Source organism: Drosophila rhopaloa, unplaced genomic scaffold (assembly GCF_018152115.1).
Source record: "Drosophila rhopaloa isolate 14029-0021.01 unplaced genomic scaffold, ASM1815211v1 contig_2, whole genome shotgun sequence".
Classification (NCBI taxonomy): domain Eukaryota; kingdom Metazoa; phylum Arthropoda; class Insecta; order Diptera; family Drosophilidae; genus Drosophila; species Drosophila rhopaloa.
Window position 1 is genome coordinate 21,187,302 of NW_025335083.1, and position 17,434 is coordinate 21,204,735.

At 42.1% G+C, this 17,434-nt stretch overlaps 4 protein-coding genes across 17 annotated transcripts in view; 2 read left to right on the top strand and 2 right to left on the bottom strand.

The window, feature by feature from the left end:
- Positions 1 to 8,048, top strand: part of LOC108046745 (piezo-type mechanosensitive ion channel component) — a 30,860-nt gene extending 22,812 nt beyond the window's left edge. For 4 of the 12 annotated variants that reach the window (XM_044460441.1, XM_044460443.1, XM_044460445.1 and 1 more), the window contains 15 exons: positions 34 to 99; positions 354 to 499; positions 1,191 to 1,565; positions 1,630 to 1,706; positions 2,108 to 2,359; positions 2,854 to 2,889; positions 3,143 to 3,295; positions 3,990 to 4,128; positions 4,185 to 4,546; positions 4,609 to 4,755; positions 4,815 to 4,959; positions 5,022 to 5,955; positions 6,017 to 6,536; positions 6,597 to 6,738; positions 6,800 to 8,048. In XM_044460441.1, the coding sequence (XP_044316376.1) occupies positions 34 to 99; positions 354 to 499; positions 1,191 to 1,565; positions 1,630 to 1,706; positions 2,108 to 2,359; positions 2,854 to 2,889; positions 3,143 to 3,295; positions 3,990 to 4,128; positions 4,185 to 4,546; positions 4,609 to 4,755; positions 4,815 to 4,959; positions 5,022 to 5,955; positions 6,017 to 6,536; positions 6,597 to 6,738; positions 6,800 to 6,997 (3,692 nt within the window). In that variant the 3' untranslated portion in view covers positions 6,998 to 8,048. Of the gene's footprint in view, positions 1 to 33; positions 100 to 353; positions 500 to 643; positions 896 to 1,190; positions 1,566 to 1,629; positions 1,707 to 2,107; positions 2,360 to 2,853; positions 2,890 to 3,142; positions 3,296 to 3,989; positions 4,129 to 4,184; positions 4,547 to 4,608; positions 4,756 to 4,814; positions 4,960 to 5,021; positions 5,956 to 6,016; positions 6,537 to 6,596; positions 6,739 to 6,799 lie in introns of all 12 variants that reach the window. The other 8 variants (XM_044460444.1, XM_044460448.1, XM_044460450.1 and 5 more) reach the window with 6 other exon arrangements.
- Positions 8,049 to 8,333: 285 nt separating this feature from the next.
- On the bottom strand, positions 8,334 to 8,888 carry LOC108046753. The gene has a single exon (XM_017126630.2). The coding sequence runs from the start codon at positions 8,800 to 8,802 to the stop codon at positions 8,443 to 8,445; it is 360 nt and encodes a 119-aa protein (XP_016982119.1). The 5' UTR covers positions 8,803 to 8,888; the 3' UTR covers positions 8,334 to 8,442.
- A 120-nt stretch (positions 8,889 to 9,008) lies between these two features.
- Positions 9,009 to 15,152, bottom strand: LOC108046752 (probable phosphorylase b kinase regulatory subunit beta). 3 transcript variants are annotated; one of them, XM_017126627.2, is made up of 11 exons: positions 15,032 to 15,152; positions 14,820 to 14,971; positions 14,281 to 14,633; positions 13,874 to 14,221; positions 13,267 to 13,815; positions 12,244 to 12,258; positions 11,267 to 11,371; positions 10,636 to 11,208; positions 9,960 to 10,576; positions 9,630 to 9,902; positions 9,009 to 9,487 (listed from the first exon to the last, which is right to left on the bottom strand). In XM_017126627.2, the coding sequence occupies exons 1-11, from the start codon at positions 15,049 to 15,051 to the stop codon at positions 9,196 to 9,198; spliced, it is 3,297 nt and encodes a 1,098-aa protein (XP_016982116.1). In that variant the 5' UTR covers positions 15,052 to 15,152; the 3' UTR covers positions 9,009 to 9,195. The 3 variants fall into 3 exon arrangements, with proteins under 3 accessions (XP_016982116.1, XP_016982114.1, XP_016982117.1); XM_017126625.2 differs by lacking the exon at positions 12,244 to 12,258 and adding an exon at positions 12,693 to 12,719; XM_017126628.2 differs by lacking the exon at positions 12,244 to 12,258.
- Positions 15,153 to 15,439: 287 nt separating this feature from the next.
- On the top strand, positions 15,440 to 17,168 carry LOC108046746 (chitinase domain-containing protein 1). The gene is made up of 5 exons (XM_017126616.2): positions 15,440 to 15,811; positions 15,870 to 16,059; positions 16,119 to 16,322; positions 16,486 to 16,885; positions 16,943 to 17,168. Exons 1-5 carry the CDS (start codon positions 15,539 to 15,541, stop codon positions 17,082 to 17,084), a joined length of 1,209 nt encoding a protein of 402 aa, XP_016982105.1. The 5' UTR covers positions 15,440 to 15,538; the 3' UTR covers positions 17,085 to 17,168.
- The last annotated feature ends 266 nt before the right edge of the window (positions 17,169 to 17,434 follow it).

Here is a 17,434-nt window from a genome sequence, read left to right on the forward strand (position 1 = left end):
TTTATTTTATATTTATACTTGATTATTTTTTAGAACATGGTTATCCACTTCCTGCACCAACAGTACGCAGAAGGAAGGAAATTAAATTACATCCACATGGTAAAGTTTTTGTTTGTTGTGCCTTATTTGTTCGATATAAACTTCCGCTATATAAGCTGCCCATGCCATGTATATAAATTGTACCCGATTAACTGCATGAAGTTCTGTGTGCTGCTCTGTAAATTGAATGCAAAAAGAAAAGCCTACCCCTAGCAAATATTTACTAATATCCATCTGAATGTCGTTGAACACTATAATTGCAATAGTTGGTTAGAGACGAATGTGCTAATGTTATTTTTGATGTTCCCCCGCAGCTACACGTGCTGGTGATTACTATATGTTCGAGGAGATGGATGATAAGTTCGAACTTGACTTGATACACGATGAGATCGACTACCTGGAGGAGGAGAACATCACCGAGAGCGAGATGAAGATGCAGCGCCGCAAGACCCTTTACGATGTGAGTTTACATATATTTTTGATTGGGATTACTTCGAGATTAGGACATGCTGCATGCCACATTCGCCTGCATGACTTTTGAACCGTATTTAAATTCTTATAAATTCCCCAAAAAATCAAAAATTGCCCCGACTTGTAATCGAAGGTGTGGAAGGATCTCAATGATGCCGAGTACCGTCGCCACTTCTATATGCGTGAGCGTTCCTACGCCTCAGAGCCGGGATCTCGCATAGCCCTGAAGTTGGACGATGAGAAGGAAAAGGTTGCCCATGAACTGGGTCTAACCACCGACGACGAAGAGGATGACGATACCATTGAGTGCGATCTGGGCATGCGCACCTCGACGCTGTCCGAACCGCTAGACTTTGGTCGTCGCAGCCAGACGCTGCTCGAGGTTGTGAGTCCGAAGTGCTGAGTTATCTACATATCTTGTCTTTAATTGGCGCACCTCCCGTAGATTTCACTTATTTTGCTCACGAGCTCAAGTTTTTCAACTGCGCCCGCAATATCAGCCTGCCGACCAGCAGTTGGGCGCACTCACCTCAAAATATTGTACAAATCAAACAAGCAACCAACGATTTCTTGTATCTGCATAATGTATAAGCTTGCATTTTCGTTAAATCGTGTAAATGTTTTTACTTGTCTAAACCAGCCAGAAATAATCTAACTCATTGTGTTTATTGCCCCCACAGAAGTCCAAGGATGCACCCCCTGGTGATTTCCCGTCCACCAGCAAGGGCATCTCAAAGGAACGCGATGCGGCGACGGCATCCACTTCGGCTAGTCCAGCGCCCACCAGAGATGTGGCTGATCTGCCCGTGATACCTCCACCTTCCACAGGCCTGGGACGCGAGGCCACCTCCAGGGAAACTTCGGATAGCAAGTCCAAAATGGAAGTCGATAGCGGCGAGGTGACGGCCAAGGATTCCGATGAGGACTTCGACACCAATCCTATTATCAGACTGCTCGAGGGCTTCTTGGTCACACTGACCATAAGACTGAACCGCTTCTCACGCAACTATCGCTTTGTCAATCGCATCCTGGCCGGCGAGAAGAAGACCCTCAAGGTGGGTTGTAAAGTCCCTCCAATAAATTACAAATAAATCTAATTGCTCCATATTTTTTTTACAGGAATCCAGCTCGTTGAATCGCCTGGGACTGTCCAGTGCCGCTGCCATGTTCCACTTCCTAAAGTCCAATCTCGAGAGGTATTTAGAAAGCGATACTGGAAACCAGGTCCAGTGTGCGCCGCTTGCGTTAAATTTGAATTAAGTTTTGATTTTTGGAAACTGGAAACCCCGAGCGTCCCTAGAGTAGCGTGTTCTGGTCGCGTTACGAAACGTTGATTTTATTTGTACTTTACGTTCGTTAGGAGTTGTGTTCGGTTTTGATTTAATATTTATTTGGTATTCTTTTTCTTCTTTTTATTTGCATATCCGTTTTACTTTTGTGTTTCGTGTGTTTGAAACTCTGTACCTGCTTCCACAACATATTACTATTCTCGAAACCAACAACACACCTGCAACAATGTCTCACCACATCACCTTCATCATTTGTGCCACCATGTTGTTGTTGAACTCTATCGATGTTGCTGTTGCTGCTGTTGAAGCGATGAAAGCGGCCCGCCCGCCTCCACATCCACCCCGCGGCGGGTGGTTATCGCAACACCGAATGCCACTGAGCACACAGATCCCACCAGCACCACACTGAACACGAACACGACAACCACACCGCTATCACCACCCGAACCACTGCAACCACCAACTACAACCAGTACACCACAGCAACAGCATCAGCATATTCGCGCTGCCGACGAAATCATCGAACTGCCTGTAGATACTGTTGATGCAGTCACCTCTAGGTAACCAAAACCACCCGAAATTTTAGATTATATCTTTGATTATCTTGGAGGAGATTCAAATCCTATAGACCTCACTTTTTTTGTTTGTGTTTTCGTCTTTAAATATTTTAAGAATTCAAAACAAATATTCAAAATTTGCTATGACAATTGGATATTATTTTAAAAATTATTCATCAGTTATTAAAACATTTTATTAGTTCAAAAATAAATAGTTATTTACTATCCATTTGGCGAGAGCTAAATTAAATTCCAGTTGATCATATTTAAAGTTTTTTAAAGCAAATTCACATTATTTTATCTGCACATTTCAGATTAAATTTTATTTCACAATTGCTTTCATAAATAGAGCTAATTTAATTCGATGTGTTTATGTTTATGTCGAAAAACAAAAAATCCACAATGAACCAAAACAAATCCTTACTAATTTATTTTTCTTACATTTTACATTTTTCTGCGCGCATTTCGATCATCTGAATAAATTTTTGTTTTGTTAGAAAACAATCAATCAATTCATCGCCGCCAGCCAAGGGGTAAGTAGATCGAAACATAAAACAAATCTAAGACTAAATTGAGATCAGTAAAAATCGACTAACCACTCGATACATATGTCTATGTGTCTGCTCTTTAAGACTCTCTACTAAGATCTCCTATTACTTGAGCAATTTCTCTATATATGTAAACCTCATCTAAACTGCATTGTGACACCTATTTTCCATTACACTCCATTCCATTCCTCTTGCCACCCCATCCATGCGATGTGTCATATATAAATCGGGCGTATAGCACGATGCTCAGTCGAAAATCGGACTGTGGCCTGCCTGAGATCCGCATTAAAGCTCCTTCTCTCGAGCGCGGTGCACATTATTACCATAATCACCACAGCGGCGGTGGCTCAGGATCCTTGAGCAAACACTGGTCCTACGAGCAGGTGGACAGGTACTGGTCCCGCCCACTAACTATGCGTATTGCCCACTATCCCTTAGCCTATTGATGTGCCTATTAATGTGTTGGTGTCTTTCGGTTTGTGTTCGTAAAGCTCTATAACTCTCTGTAAACTGGTGGGTCGATTTAAATTAAAAGATTATTTTGTTACGAAAATTCTTACAAATCATTACAAAATATTAAGTTAATTTAATTATAACTCTTTATTAGTTTCCAATTTAAAATTATCCAAGAATTTTGTAATTTAAATCGATCCAGCTTACTCAATATCTATGTATCTTTCAAGCTCATGCCCATCCTCATGATCATGGCCCAGCCTCATGACTCTACTAAAACAACCATCACGACTTTCTGTCTTCCCCCTTTGTATCTTTTGGTAATACTGTAACTGCATCTATTTCTGTATTTGTATCTCTGCCTCTCCACTAAGTTGTTTTCGCTGCTATGATTTAAACCTATCTCTATGCGTTCTTTGCTAGTATGTACCGTTGTCTGGCTTCGATTAACCCTAGTTAAAACCTAGTTTTGTGTTTCACCCAAGTTCCACACGATGCACTCGCATGTAGACTGTGGAGCATGCAGCGCACACATTCCTAAAAAGAACAGCACCCGGCATGTCAAGTTGATAGATTCCACGAATCCGCATAGTGGTGATCCATGATCTAATAAATTTCTGACGATATTCCAGCGCGGGTGAATTCAACCTGGAGGAGGAGAACTTTGCCATGCGAGATCATCATATCATTGTGGAGTTGCTGATTTCCTCGTGGTACGCTTTGTTAGCCAATACGGATCTAATCTGCTATATTGTGGTGTTCATCAATCAGGCAAGTGGTTTTTTATTCTCTATAAAATTATATCTGAATTAATTTTCGTTTTACAGGTGGTTAATGCCAGTCTCATCTCGCTGCCGCTGCCCATTATGGTCTTTTTGTGGGGCACCTTGTCGCTGCCACGTCCCACTAAAACCTTCTGGGTCACCCTGATTGCCTACACCCAGGCTATTGTCCTGATCAAGTGCATCTTCCAATTTAAACTGATCTGGTCTAACTACCACCAACTGCCCAATCAACCGCTCGCACCTGCCAAAATTTTTGGAGTGGAGAATAAGGCGCACTATGCAATTTATGATCTGATTCTGCTGCTGGTACTGTTCCTGCATCGCTATCTGCTTAAATCGCAGGGCCTATGGAAATCGGGCTACAAGGATACGGACAACCAGTTTACCAAACCCACCGCTAGCATGTACGTTACAAAGGCTCTTTTGTAATAAGTATTTTTTTTTGATTTTAATGTTTTCTTTTTAGTGATGATCGCGATGATAGCGACAATCTATCCCAACCCGACTCTCGCCAGATGAATGAAGATGCTGCTCAGAAGTTGAGTCTCCAAGTGAGTCAGGCTTCTTTGCCAGGATCGCCGGAGTATAGCAAGAGTGGCATCAATCAGCTAGAGTAAGTTTACAACTAGACAAGAAATAAATCTCTAATAACAATCAACATTATTATTGCAGACGAACCAAGTACACCTCTTCGCTGTACAAGTTCTTTTTCAGCCTGGTTCACAAATCCCGCCTAGCCACAGATGTTTATGCCCTGATGTTCCTCTGTGATTTTGTAAACTTCTTTGTTCTGCTGTTTGGCTTCACTGCATTTGGAGTAAGTAAAATTATATTTTATAGATTTTAAAAAATGTACTTTATTATTTTCCCTGTTTTTAGACCCAACAAACAGAAAGCGATGAGGGTGTCCAGACTTATCTGGCGGAGAACAAAGTCCCCATACCTTTCCTGATCATGTTACTGGTTCAGTTCCTGCTGATCGTTATAGATCGAGCTTTGTACCTGCGCAAGGCTCTGGTGAACAAGATCATCTTCCACTTCTTCTCAGTGATTGGCATACACATCTGGATGTTCTTTGTGGTACCGGCTGTTACGGAGCGTACTTTCAATTCCCTGGCACCGCCGATAATTTTCTACGTGATTAAGTGCTTCTACATGCTGCTAAGCTCTTATCAAATCAAATCCGGTTACCCCAAGCGAATTCTGGGCAACTTCTTCACCAAGGGCTTCTCGATGGTCAACATGATTGCCTTTAAGGTGTATATGCAGATTCCATTCCTCTACGAGCTGCGAACAATTCTGGATTGGGTGTGCATCGACAGCACAATGACCATCTTTGACTGGCTGAAAATGGAAGACATTTTCTCGAATATCTATCTGATTCGCTGCACCAGGCAGTCGGAGACCGATTTTCCCGCCATGAGAGCTCAGAAGAAAGCCTCACTTTCCAAACTTATCATGGGCGGCACCGTTGTCCTGCTGATTGTGATTTGCATTTGGGGACCACTGTGTCTGTTTGCCCTGGGCAATGCCGTGGGCACCTCGAATGTGCCCTATCAGGTGTCGCTGTCGATACGAATTGGACCCTACGATCCCATCTACACCACGAATAACTACGATAGCATCTTTGAGATCAATCCCGAGATGTACTCTCAGATGACTAACGCGTACATTAAGGAGAAACAGGCTCTAACGTTTATTGCTGGCTATGATGCAACGGATGTGGCTGCGGTTAGATTGGCTGGGAACTCGCCATCTCTTTGGAATATAGCACCGCCGGATAGGCAGCGGTTGCTAAATGACTTGAGAAACAGTAAGATCTGTGCTTCTTTCCTTAATTTAATAATTTGAATATCCATATTTAATTATTTTAGATCACACACTAAAGGCTCGCTTCTCTTATTCGCTCACGCGAAAGGCTCCTGCCAAGGGTTTAAAGGAAAATGTTGGTGATGAGCATGCCATTTCCCTGGACGAAACCTTCGAAGGACGGGCAGCACTTATTCATATGCTAAGCGAGACTCAAGACGTGGAGCCAATTCAAAGCAATATCACCATCAATGAAACCACTATCACTAGCACTCCCAAAGTCGAAGAAGTAGTTGTGATTCCCGGCATGATACCCAAGTTTATCAAGGTACTCAATTCGGGAGACGCCGCCGTCGTCAGTGTGCTGAGCGAAAAACACCACGAATACCGACCGCTGGTGATCAAAATGCATCGAGACAAAGAAACCAATGGCTTGTGGTGGGAGATACGGGACTTCTGCGACGATACCTTCTACAACGAAACGCTCTCCAAGTTTGCCTACAGTAACTGCACATCCGGTATAGTGATGTACACATTCAACGATAAGAAGTTCCCATCGACGTTCAGTTTCCTCACAGCGGGAGGGTGAGTAAGCCGGAGATTCAGCAGGAATTAAAGATCTAAGTGTTATATTTATCCTAACAGCATTATTGGCTTGTACACCACCTTTGTGTTATTGGCCTCGCGCTTCATGAAGTCCTTCATTGGCGGTCAGAACCGAAAGATTATGTTCGAGGATCTGCCTTACGTTGATAGAGTACTGCAACTTTGCCTGGATATTTATCTGGTAATTAATAAAATATGGTTTTGAATCAGGGTTGTTACTCATATTCTAATTCAATTCTAAGGTACGCGAGGCTTTGGAATTTGCCTTGGAGGAAGATCTGTTTGCCAAATTACTCTTCCTGTACCGATCGCCCGAGACGTTAATCAAGTGGACGCGTCCCAAGGAGGAGTACGTGGATGATGACGGCGACACCGACTCGATCCCCAGCCGAATGAGCGTGCGCCGGCCCGAGCAGCTGCAGCAGCAGCAACTACAATAACATAGGCCTAACCCAAACGCTTAAGTAATTTAGTGTTTGTTTACGTATTTAGTACGTATTGCGTAGGTTTCATAGTCTTTTTTAAACATTTTTATATGAAGGGAAAAAACACAAATCAGAAACACAAAGTACACATCACCCATTTATACAGTTTACAGTTCGTTCGATTTTTTGTCAAAAGTACTGCCCTTGTGTGAAACTGTGTATTTAGACCTAAGTAAGCAAAAAGTGTTGCAGTTTGTTAGATTAAACGAATGAATATACTAGTTAATTATAATTGCCCAAACAAGCTAATAATTTAAATAAGTTACTTCTTAATATGTGTAAAAATTGAAGATTAAGTGCGGAAAAACTAATAATAATGATGAAAACTCATATTCAGGGAATTTAGCATTTTACAGAAACCTTAAATATAACAACTAACCTAAAGCATCCGAGTTAATAGGTAATAACTATAACACCTAGATAATTAATGTTTTATATTTATACGAAAATAATATCATGAAAAATTAACCAATTAGCTTCGAATCGCATACATATTTATATGCTATTTGCCTGTGTGTGCCCTTTACAAAACTGATTAAAGATATTAGGTATATGTTATACTGTTTGTTATAAAACTAAATCGATATGTTGCATATATATAGAGCGTTGACTTTAGTTATAGGCATATCAAGTGACATATTTTTGTATTAGATGCAAATATCATTTGCTTGAGCAACTATTTTCTAGGCAAATTCATATCAAAATTTAAGATGTATAATGCTTAAATGTGTTGGCTTTGAACGAAAATTGATCAACTACACTAATATCTCCCATATGCAATCTCTTTAAATTAGTAAATGCCAACAAACATCTGTATGTTCTATTTTATATGTATCGAATCGAAATTAAATTGATAAATTTAGAAATGAATGAATTTTTATACAAAGAACCGAACAACTTAAAACATAAATATGTACCTATTTTTTTAGCGTTTAATTTCCGAAATAAGCTTAATAACTACGTGGAATACTTACGAACTAAAATAAAGAATCGAAATTGATTGTCATAAATAATGTATTGCTTGTTTTTATAAATGTAACTAATTTGATCATTAAATCTTTTACAGAGGCTGTACTTTTTTCACATGACATGGAAAATTCGAAATCTTGTGCAAACATTTGAGCATTTGAGATTAACTAAATATCCTTGTAGAGTTCTACAAAGTAACAAAAGTAATCTATAGATTTGATTTTATTGATTAATGAATTCAAATTTATAATTTTTTAAGCAAACACTCTTTCCCATTCAATCCAATTAACTAGAACGGCCAAGCAAAACACCTTTCAATAACTAATTTGAAACGTATGTTATTTTTAGAGGTTATTTGTTGTTTTATTTTTTACTTAACACAGATAAAAGTTTACAAATATTGCAGAGTAGATAGAAGATATTACCCCTATTCAGGGAATTCGCGTGGCACAATTTCTATAGTGGGTAAATCGCATCTCACTGTCCTCACTGGTGGCACTTTCGCTACTCTCCTGGCGACTGAACTTGACGGCAGGATACACCTCCTCCCACTCGGATTCACTGCGACTAAGGACACCGCGCCGACGCGGCGTTGTAAAGGAGCTCTCCTGCTGCGTTCGGGCGGTGGCAGCGGCTGGTGCCGGGGGCATTGGATTGTTCAGCATTTGGGTAACGCTCTTGGACAGGCGGATCGACTGGATACGGTTGTAGCCACTGCCCGTTGGCTTGTAGCGTTCCAGTCTCGAAGTGAGGCGCGCCATCTCTGTGCTGATCCACTCGGGAGCGCGCATGTTGTTCAAGTGCGACGACTGCTGGTCAAGTAAACCGAGTGGGGAATCGGCCAAGAGCTTTTAAAGCCACGCTTGGGTGACATAAGTGGGGGCGAAAATCAATACGGCTTGCATTAAGCGAGGTTAGGGCTCAGTTGCTTGGGTTTCCACCCCCAGTGCTATTGACCTATTAACTAATCAAACACTCGGCCATGTAACACCTTCGATTATTGCAACAAAATATACATAACATTTAATTAAGATCTAGGCGAACGGCGAGAGACACAGAGAGAGACAAGTTGAATAAGAATAACAGAATAAAATAGCTACAAAATTCGAGCTAGTGGTGGGTCAGTGCAACGAAGATATGCCAAACTGTGCTATGTACATAATCTATTGTCGGGGTCTCTCCGCTTAAGACACCTTGCAGTTGTCGTCATGCAAACGATCTCCATCGAGCTGAACGTCCTCCTCGGTGGTGGAGAAGATGCCACCCTGCAAAACCTTGTTGACTGCGGCGCGAGCCAAGTAGCCCGTGGTCTCCGAATATGGCAGCGAATAGAATGCCTTGAGATCCTCTTTTTTGGTCTGCTGTGGCTGCGGCTCCGGCTGATGCTGTATATTGTTGTCCTTGCAGTACATGGCAAACGCCTCAGCCAAGATGCCGTCCAAATCAAGAGCTTGTTTAAAGTGCAGCTCCGGATTGCTAGGGACAACAAACATTAAATACTCGCTTAAAGATAAATTCTTATAAATAATTTTAAAATTACTATTTCTAAAAACTTTTATAACCTTCTAAAGATCTTGTTTTTAGATAATTATAATTTAACATTTTCTTAAAAACTTACCGATTAAGAATGGTTGCCACAATGCACAACAGCTCCACGGTTATTTGACGCCTTTCCGGTCGGTCAATGCAAATCAGAGTCTCCTCCACCAGCAGATTAAAGGTCAACTCGCCGCGGCTCATGTTAGTTAGTGTGGGCGTGGCGGGCAAGTGGTGACCCTGGGTTAAAATTCCCTGAGGGGTTCGCTGGAGGATCTCCCAGATTTTGTTGTAGAAATGTTTTGGCACGCGGCACAAGCAGCCTTCCAGTTGTCGGCGTTGGAGGGTAGTAAGCCTATTCAAAAGACATTTATTTATTAGTATCACAATAACTTAATATCTTTCGACTTACTTTTCCTCTACAGCCCACTCGCTGACGGTTAGAACTTTTTGAAGAAGTATGCGGACTTGGAAGGGCGAGAGATTGTCTACATCAATGCTCTGCTGACCTGAGATTTTCAAATAGATTCGCATAGCCTCCAGCACCCAGCCAATGCGAATTTTCAGTATACCACGGAACATGGATGGATTCGTAGCTATCAAGCGGCCACAATACAGTACCACTTCCTGCTGCAGCACCGCCTGGATCACGTCGTATGGCTGGACACTTGTGTACATAACATTTTGAATCTCCGCCGGCGTCATGGGCTTGTCGAATACCGTCTCCTTCTGGCCAATGATGCCCACGGTGAGTTCCTTGCCATTAACCAGCACGGTGGTAATAAATGGACTGATGGAGTCAACAATGTGGTGGAGAAGAGATGAGCAGTAGCGCACGGCCCGCCAGTAGCGCAGGGAACCAGCGCGATGGTACAGCTGAGTCAAAGCCGTATTCACATTAAGACCGTTCACCTCGAAGTGTGGACCCTCGCGGTTGAGAATAATACCCCATAGTTGGCACAAGCAGTAAATGGAATCGGTGTTGCGGAGTGCATTAATGATATCCGGCGTGGGTTTGGTATCAAAGTGCTGGAATATATATTAAGGAATAAGGCATCTCGTAGTTTAATGTTTTTAGAATTACTAACCGCAACGGAAATCTTCTCCTCCACGTAAGTCAATGCTTTGGGCACATCTGTCAGGGATTGGTAGCCAATATACTCATGGTTTATCTGCGAGAATGCATTCTCGTTATCGGTCAGATCGCTCTGGTTCATGAAATCCAGATGCTCGATGCAAGAGCTGCTAATGAGATTCTGCAGACGACCGATTCGCACTTTCATGCCATCGCAGTAGCCCTTCTTGAGCATAGCCAGCAAGTCGAGCATCTCCTTGAACTGCGGATCTCGCATGTGCTCCTCCCGGATCAGCAGGCACACTGTGGGTCTGCCCGACAAGCGCCAATATTTGCCCACAAACTGCAGCTCCGTCTTGATGTCATCGATTAGCAGTGCCATATCCCGGTAGAGATAAAAATCGGAGACCTCGAAGATCAGTGGGTAGCAAAGAACGGTCATGCCGCAGATGCGATACACCTTGCTGGTGCCCAAGGATCCCACCGGTCTCGATGGACGTCCGGACAAGCCAACCTTATTGTTGACTCCAAGATGTTGATAGACTTTGATGAGCTCCGTGGAACTCCAAATTTGCACAGGTTCCACCTGGTTATAGAAAAATGGTTATTATTGCAAAATAAGAGTTATTCGGATCATGACTTACCTCATGTGGCGTCTGTGTTTGGATGCCATAAGTGGCCATCATGGCCTGCAGTCTCATGGACTCGGCAATCAGGACAATCTGCACTACAAGATCAGTGGCAGTTCCCTGTAAGGATTATCAAAACATTATTACAATACGTACAACTTTCTTAGTTGGTGGATTAAAAATGTTAGGATGCATGAGGCCAATTCAAGATTCTTGGATTTTAATCACATGACAAGAAAATTTTGACTAGCCGAATGCCAAAATGCAAAAACACACAAAAGGGAATATATAGTGGGAAAGGATCAGGAGAAGTACTAGCAGAGAGTTAAGAGTGTGGGATATAGGAGAATATAAGTAAAAGTAGGATTTTAACATGCCAAACATATATTAGATGGCGATGAAGCCAAACACGAATTTTACAAAAGAATTTAGAAAACATTAAAAACCCTTCTGAATAATCGAAGATAATCCAGATATTTAATACGTGATTAAGTGCTAATTTTATGTGGTTAATTTTACTCTTTATGGGAAATTTAATTTTAAATAATCTATGCCGATTTTTGCCCTAATCAAATTAGAAGACCCAGCCCAGGCCCAAAAGTTCAACCACAAATTACCTTTTTGTCATCCAATATAATAGGTATGCGTGGTTTCTTTTTACATAGTATGGAATTTAGTAGAGGAACATATGGGTATTTAGCAATAGCGATTAATTAGTATTAAACATTTTCTAAGGGCTCAAGCAAAGCTGCTGTCTTTTGGCATTTCATTTTCAAGCACTGCCCCGATAACATTTTTAACTAAGAATGCTTTGCGAATTGGGAGGCGTGATCATTTTTTGAATATTTAAAAGCCAATTCCCATTGTTAACACCTTTGTAACATCATCAAGCCAAATCAAGCTTGATTGTTCTATGGCTTTTGGTTAATTACATGAATTAGGAACTGCAAACTACGTAAATAAACCCAAACGTCTGGTGACAAATTACTTACAGTGCCCGGTTTAGCCTATAGAGCGTGTGTTTATGTTGATTTTTAAACAAAATATGCAGTATATTGATAGGTATATAGAGAGGAAAGAAAACCGAAAAGAGTAAAGAGAAAACTTTTGATTTAGATACCAAAAAAGAATTTGTTCACTATATACAAATAAAACGGGAATACAGAAATAATAATTTATACTGAAAATAAGCAAAAAATCATTTCTATAGTGTAGGTGTGTGTTTTGATCGTTAAGTGTGTCATAGTTAAATCTTTTCGATCAGTGTGTCTTGCCGAACATGAAAAAGCCACAATAAGTTAACTAGGTGATCTTTGGTGCGAATGTGTCTGTGGTCTAAAAAGCATAATTTAGTTTGTACACATACGTATAATTTAGCGTCTATATAATTTTGAATTTAGATTTTCAATATTTATTTTGATATAGCAGGACATCTACTTACTTTGTGTTTTTCATCAATAGCTTTGCCCTGTTATTACGAAACCAATTATTTTACAATTTGGGTTTTTTATGAACGTTTTGATTTTGTTCATTTTGGATATATAGATGTGTGGTAGCAGTAGAATGTGGTAGTGGTTGGTAGTAGAGAATGAACAGAATGTAGATAGAATTAAATATCAAGAGCCAATTATTCACTTAACCCATACAAAGTACTTAGGCAACAAAACAGAACTTATGTGTAAAAGATTCCAATTGGGAGCGAACGTAGACACACACGGCAGACACACAAAACTCATCAGCGGCAGCGGGCAGCAGAAGCGGAGACTCCCAAATAGGCAAGTCGAAAACCTTTTATAAACCTTACGCTATGAAATGTGTTTTCAATCACCAGTAAAATTTTGTTTAATTTATGCGAAGTATTTAAACTGTTTAAGTTTGAGTTCTTTTGTCTGATTTATGATGGATTTTCTTGACTTCAATGAAAAAGATAAAATTGGAAAGCTTGTCCTTTAACTATATATTACAGTCACCACTTCATAGCGTTAAACACCCTACATATCCTGATTTGAACTCACCTGGAAAGCCGAATACCGACCAGCCCTTCTGGGGCGATTATAGCTTGGCAAATAGCGCCGAATTGGATCCAATTCGTTGATATGCAACAGTCCTGCGGTCAGCAGTTGAGCAATGATGAAGAAGGATTGTCCCCAGAGGAATAACGACTGCGATGGAGCACGCATGTAGGAACCATCTCCGTCCGGGGCATAGTACATCGTTACCACGGGATCTCCGTTGACATCGGTACGCAAACAGCGCCGCAGATCGTTCTGAAACTCTTCGATCTGTTCATTGTTGTTCTTAAATACGCCATCGATGATCATGGCTATGAAAAAGAGCGGCCATTCGCATTCCAGGCCTTCGAATTCCTTTAACTCCCCAGAGTGATAATAGCGACGTGATTTGTCCTCGTTTTTGCTGAGAAAGCCATCGCGGGTAAAACGTTTGAAGCCCATTTTGCAGCGCAAACGATTTACTACATTTTGCTTGGTCTGCTCCACCAGGCGGTCTTCATGCGAGGCAAAGGCTGGGAAGGAAAGCGTGAGCAGCAGTGAAGCATCCACACCCTGAAAAAGCGGTGAGCCAAATTACTTTATTCGAATTACTAAATAAATAATAACCCACCTTTGAGCTAGATTCCCTGGGCAGCATGGTTTCGAAAATACTGCGATTGCGGTTGTGAGCATCAATGTCCACATAGACAACACTCCACGAAGCTCCTTTCTCGCCAAACAGGTTGCAGCCATTGATGGCCTCCAAGGCGGACTTGGCCATTCCAATGGACGAGGCATGGATCTCCGGGGTACCATTGTTATACTTCGATCCACGCTCCCACATGCCAAAGTCAGGCGTTCGGTAGGCTCGCTCCACATAGTACACCAGATTCTGGACAAAAGCCACCTCGTCGTGGGTGTAGATGATCTGTAGGCCAGAGGTTATCATCTGGACGAGGAACAGCAGATAGAGAGATACCTAAGAGGGGGAAATCACTGTTTTAGGTACATTTCGATCAGAAACACGCCTCCACTCACGCAATCGATCTGCAGGTGGTTGTAGAACTCATCCGGATATATCTTTTCGCCGGTGTGCAGCTGAAACTTGCTGTGCAGAGCGTGCTGATTGGACTGACGCTGCTTGAAGAGCTCCACTCGCGACGCCTGTTTGACCCAGCACTCTAGGATGCCGCGCATGCACTTTACGGTGCTCTGGCCCAGTTCGTAGGACTTTCCTCGGTCATCGTCGATGCGACGATATGCCTGGTACAAGCTCCAGACGGCGGAGGCGCAGTAGACGCTATCCCGGACGGATCCCACAACCTGGTCAGTGCTCATCACGGGGAACAGCCCGGTGATGGGGCTCTGGTAGCGCAGCAACTGACGCTTCACTGCGGGAAGAGAAAGTGTTAGAACTCGCGGTTATCGCCTCTTGATTGGCATTGCAAATAAACAAACGAGTCTGTTTACAATCAAGCTTGGGGCGTCGACATTTCGCGATGATTATTAATAGACGCCTTTAATTGGTTCTCAATTGGCCGCCCTACAGACAGCTCCAAGGTTATATAAATCCTCACCGATGCCATAGTAGATGTCCAGCTGCTTCACCGTGTCCTCGTAGTTGGACGTCTTCAGGAACTGGTCCAAATTAATGTCCTCCAAGCTGTTGTGGCGTCCGCTGTCCGGAGCCCCCGAACTTCCGCCTGGGGTTGTGACCGAGAGACCGAGACTGCCGGATGGAGAGTTGAATATTCTTTTATTTCTGCATTTTTAATGTTTTATCACTTACGATTTCGGCACATTACGCATTGTTTGGTCGTTGCGCTTAAATTGCGCTTAAGAAAATGTATCAAAGTCAAAAAAAAGTCAAATGCTTCTAACAGCTGTTTTCCACAAGAGCAGCTTTTCACTGTTATCTGGCAACGCTAGGGGTTTTATATTGGCGATGCAAGGCTTTTCGATAGGTTTAGGGCGGGCTATTCAAATCAAACCAGTTAAATCAGTGTAACAAATCGAATTCGAATAAAGAATTTAAAATTGGAAACCCAAAAAGGATATGACTAATAATTGTTCCATAAAATAATCAAAAAGAAATCCCAGTATATAAAACAAAACCAGTACTTCATTGATTTTGGCTAGAAATTTTAAAAGTTCGATACCCTTTTTTTAGGCTGTGACACCCTCGCCGATAAGTTTCAGTTTACTTCGCTATGGTCACACTGCTACCGGCTTTCTTGTTGTATGCAATTTGTTTTTGTGCTATTTATGCGGTTGTCCTGATTTTCCTCCTGTCAAAATGCGTGCGCCTGATGCGCTCGTGTACCTCCTCGCTATCCTGTTTCTCGTGCTGACCTCCGTCCACGGTACCCTCGCCCCGGACAGCCATAAACCAAAAAGCAAACACAAGGAAAGTTCGCTGCGTGGCGGACCTCAAGACAGCGATGTTTTCGATCTGGGATTGGTAAATCCCGAACCCTTGGCCAAGGACATCGTGGCCAACCACAGAGGCTACTTTAAGGAGTCGGGACTGAGGCGATTCAATGGCACCACCTTGGGCTATGTGACCCCAGTGGGTACTCCCACTTTTTGTGTATGCATAGTAATTACATTGTTTACTTTACGTGTAGTGGAACTCCCATGGCTATGATGTGGCCAAGATCTTTGCCAAGAAGTTCGACATCATCTCCCCGGTTTGGCTGCAGATTGTGAAGCAGGAAGATCGCTATTCCGTGGCAGGAACGCATGACATCGATGCGGGCTGGGTGAGCGATGTCCGGAGAAAGGGAAAGCAGGCCCACAATCAGCGCACCGTGAAGGGTACTGCCGTATATGCTTAACATTTTTGTAATCTCATACTAACGCCCCCTAAATTTCAGTCTTCCCCCGCTTCATATTCGACCACTTCACCGATCGGGATATTAAGCTACTGCTTAGCGATGCCAGGGAAAGGACGAAAGTGAACGATGCCCTGATTAAGTGCTGCAAGGACAATGGCTTCGATGGTCTGGTCCTGGAAGTGTGGTCCCAGCTGGCTGGGCGCATAGATGACAAAATCCTTTTTGCACTGGTTCTGCAAATGGGTGGGTTTTGCAATGATTGCCCTTCATATTTAAAACTCATTTGCATTTTAAATTACATTTAGTTTTTCAATCTTTTTGTATATTCTAAAACTAACAGGACCATGAACACTAACTAAGTAACATTCTGGAAAAATATTAATTAAATTATTCCGTTTGATTTTAGCTAAAGAACTACAGAAGCAGCAGTTGCGCCTCATCCTAGTCATACCTCCATTTCGCAAGGACACGGGCAATCTTTTCGGGGAGAAGCACATGGACAAGCTTTACAAGCACATATTCGCCTTCTCGCTAATGACTTACGATTTCTCCAGCGTACAGCGACCTGGAGCGAATGCACCCCTCTATTTCGTACGCAAGGCTGTGGAAACAATTGCCCCCGAAGGATGTACCGATATGGCGGCAAAGCGTGCCAAAATTCTGATGGGTCTTAACATGTACGGCAATGATTACACACCCGATGGCGGCGGACCTATCACCTTCTCCCAGTACTTGGATTTGGTGAGGCATGTGAAGAAGCATTTGACTTACGATGAGCGGGATGTTGAGAATTTCTTTGAAATCAAGTGAGTTTCTTTTTAAACACGTTCAAGACGGAGTTATTTATTTTTGGAAATTTTTAGAAACCAAGACGGGCGTCACATTGTATTTTATCCCACTCTCTACTCAATTAACGAGCGAATAAAGCTGGCCCAGGAGTTGGGTACTGGCATTTCCATTTGGGAACTTGGGCAGGGACTGAACTATTTCTATGATCTCTTTTAGTTAGCTAATAAGCAGCATGCAAAGCATAAAAATATTCAGAATAAATGTCCGCTATTTTAGATAATGCGCTTCTTACCCATAAAACTATTAATTTACTTTGGACTAATACTACATATGTTAATGAACTAAGTTACACCATGAAAAACAATATTTTTTTCTTATAAAAGTTATTCTTGTACTAATTGCACATTGCAAATTAAAATTTTGTTAGCGAATTCGGACTGATCTTAAATAGATTGCAGTCCCAAAAATATGTTTGTAAAAATATTTTTGAATTGCGCGCCCACCTTCTAAGCCCTGGTAATCCGACCTACCAGTGCTGGACAACACTGACAAGGTTATCGAGTGTC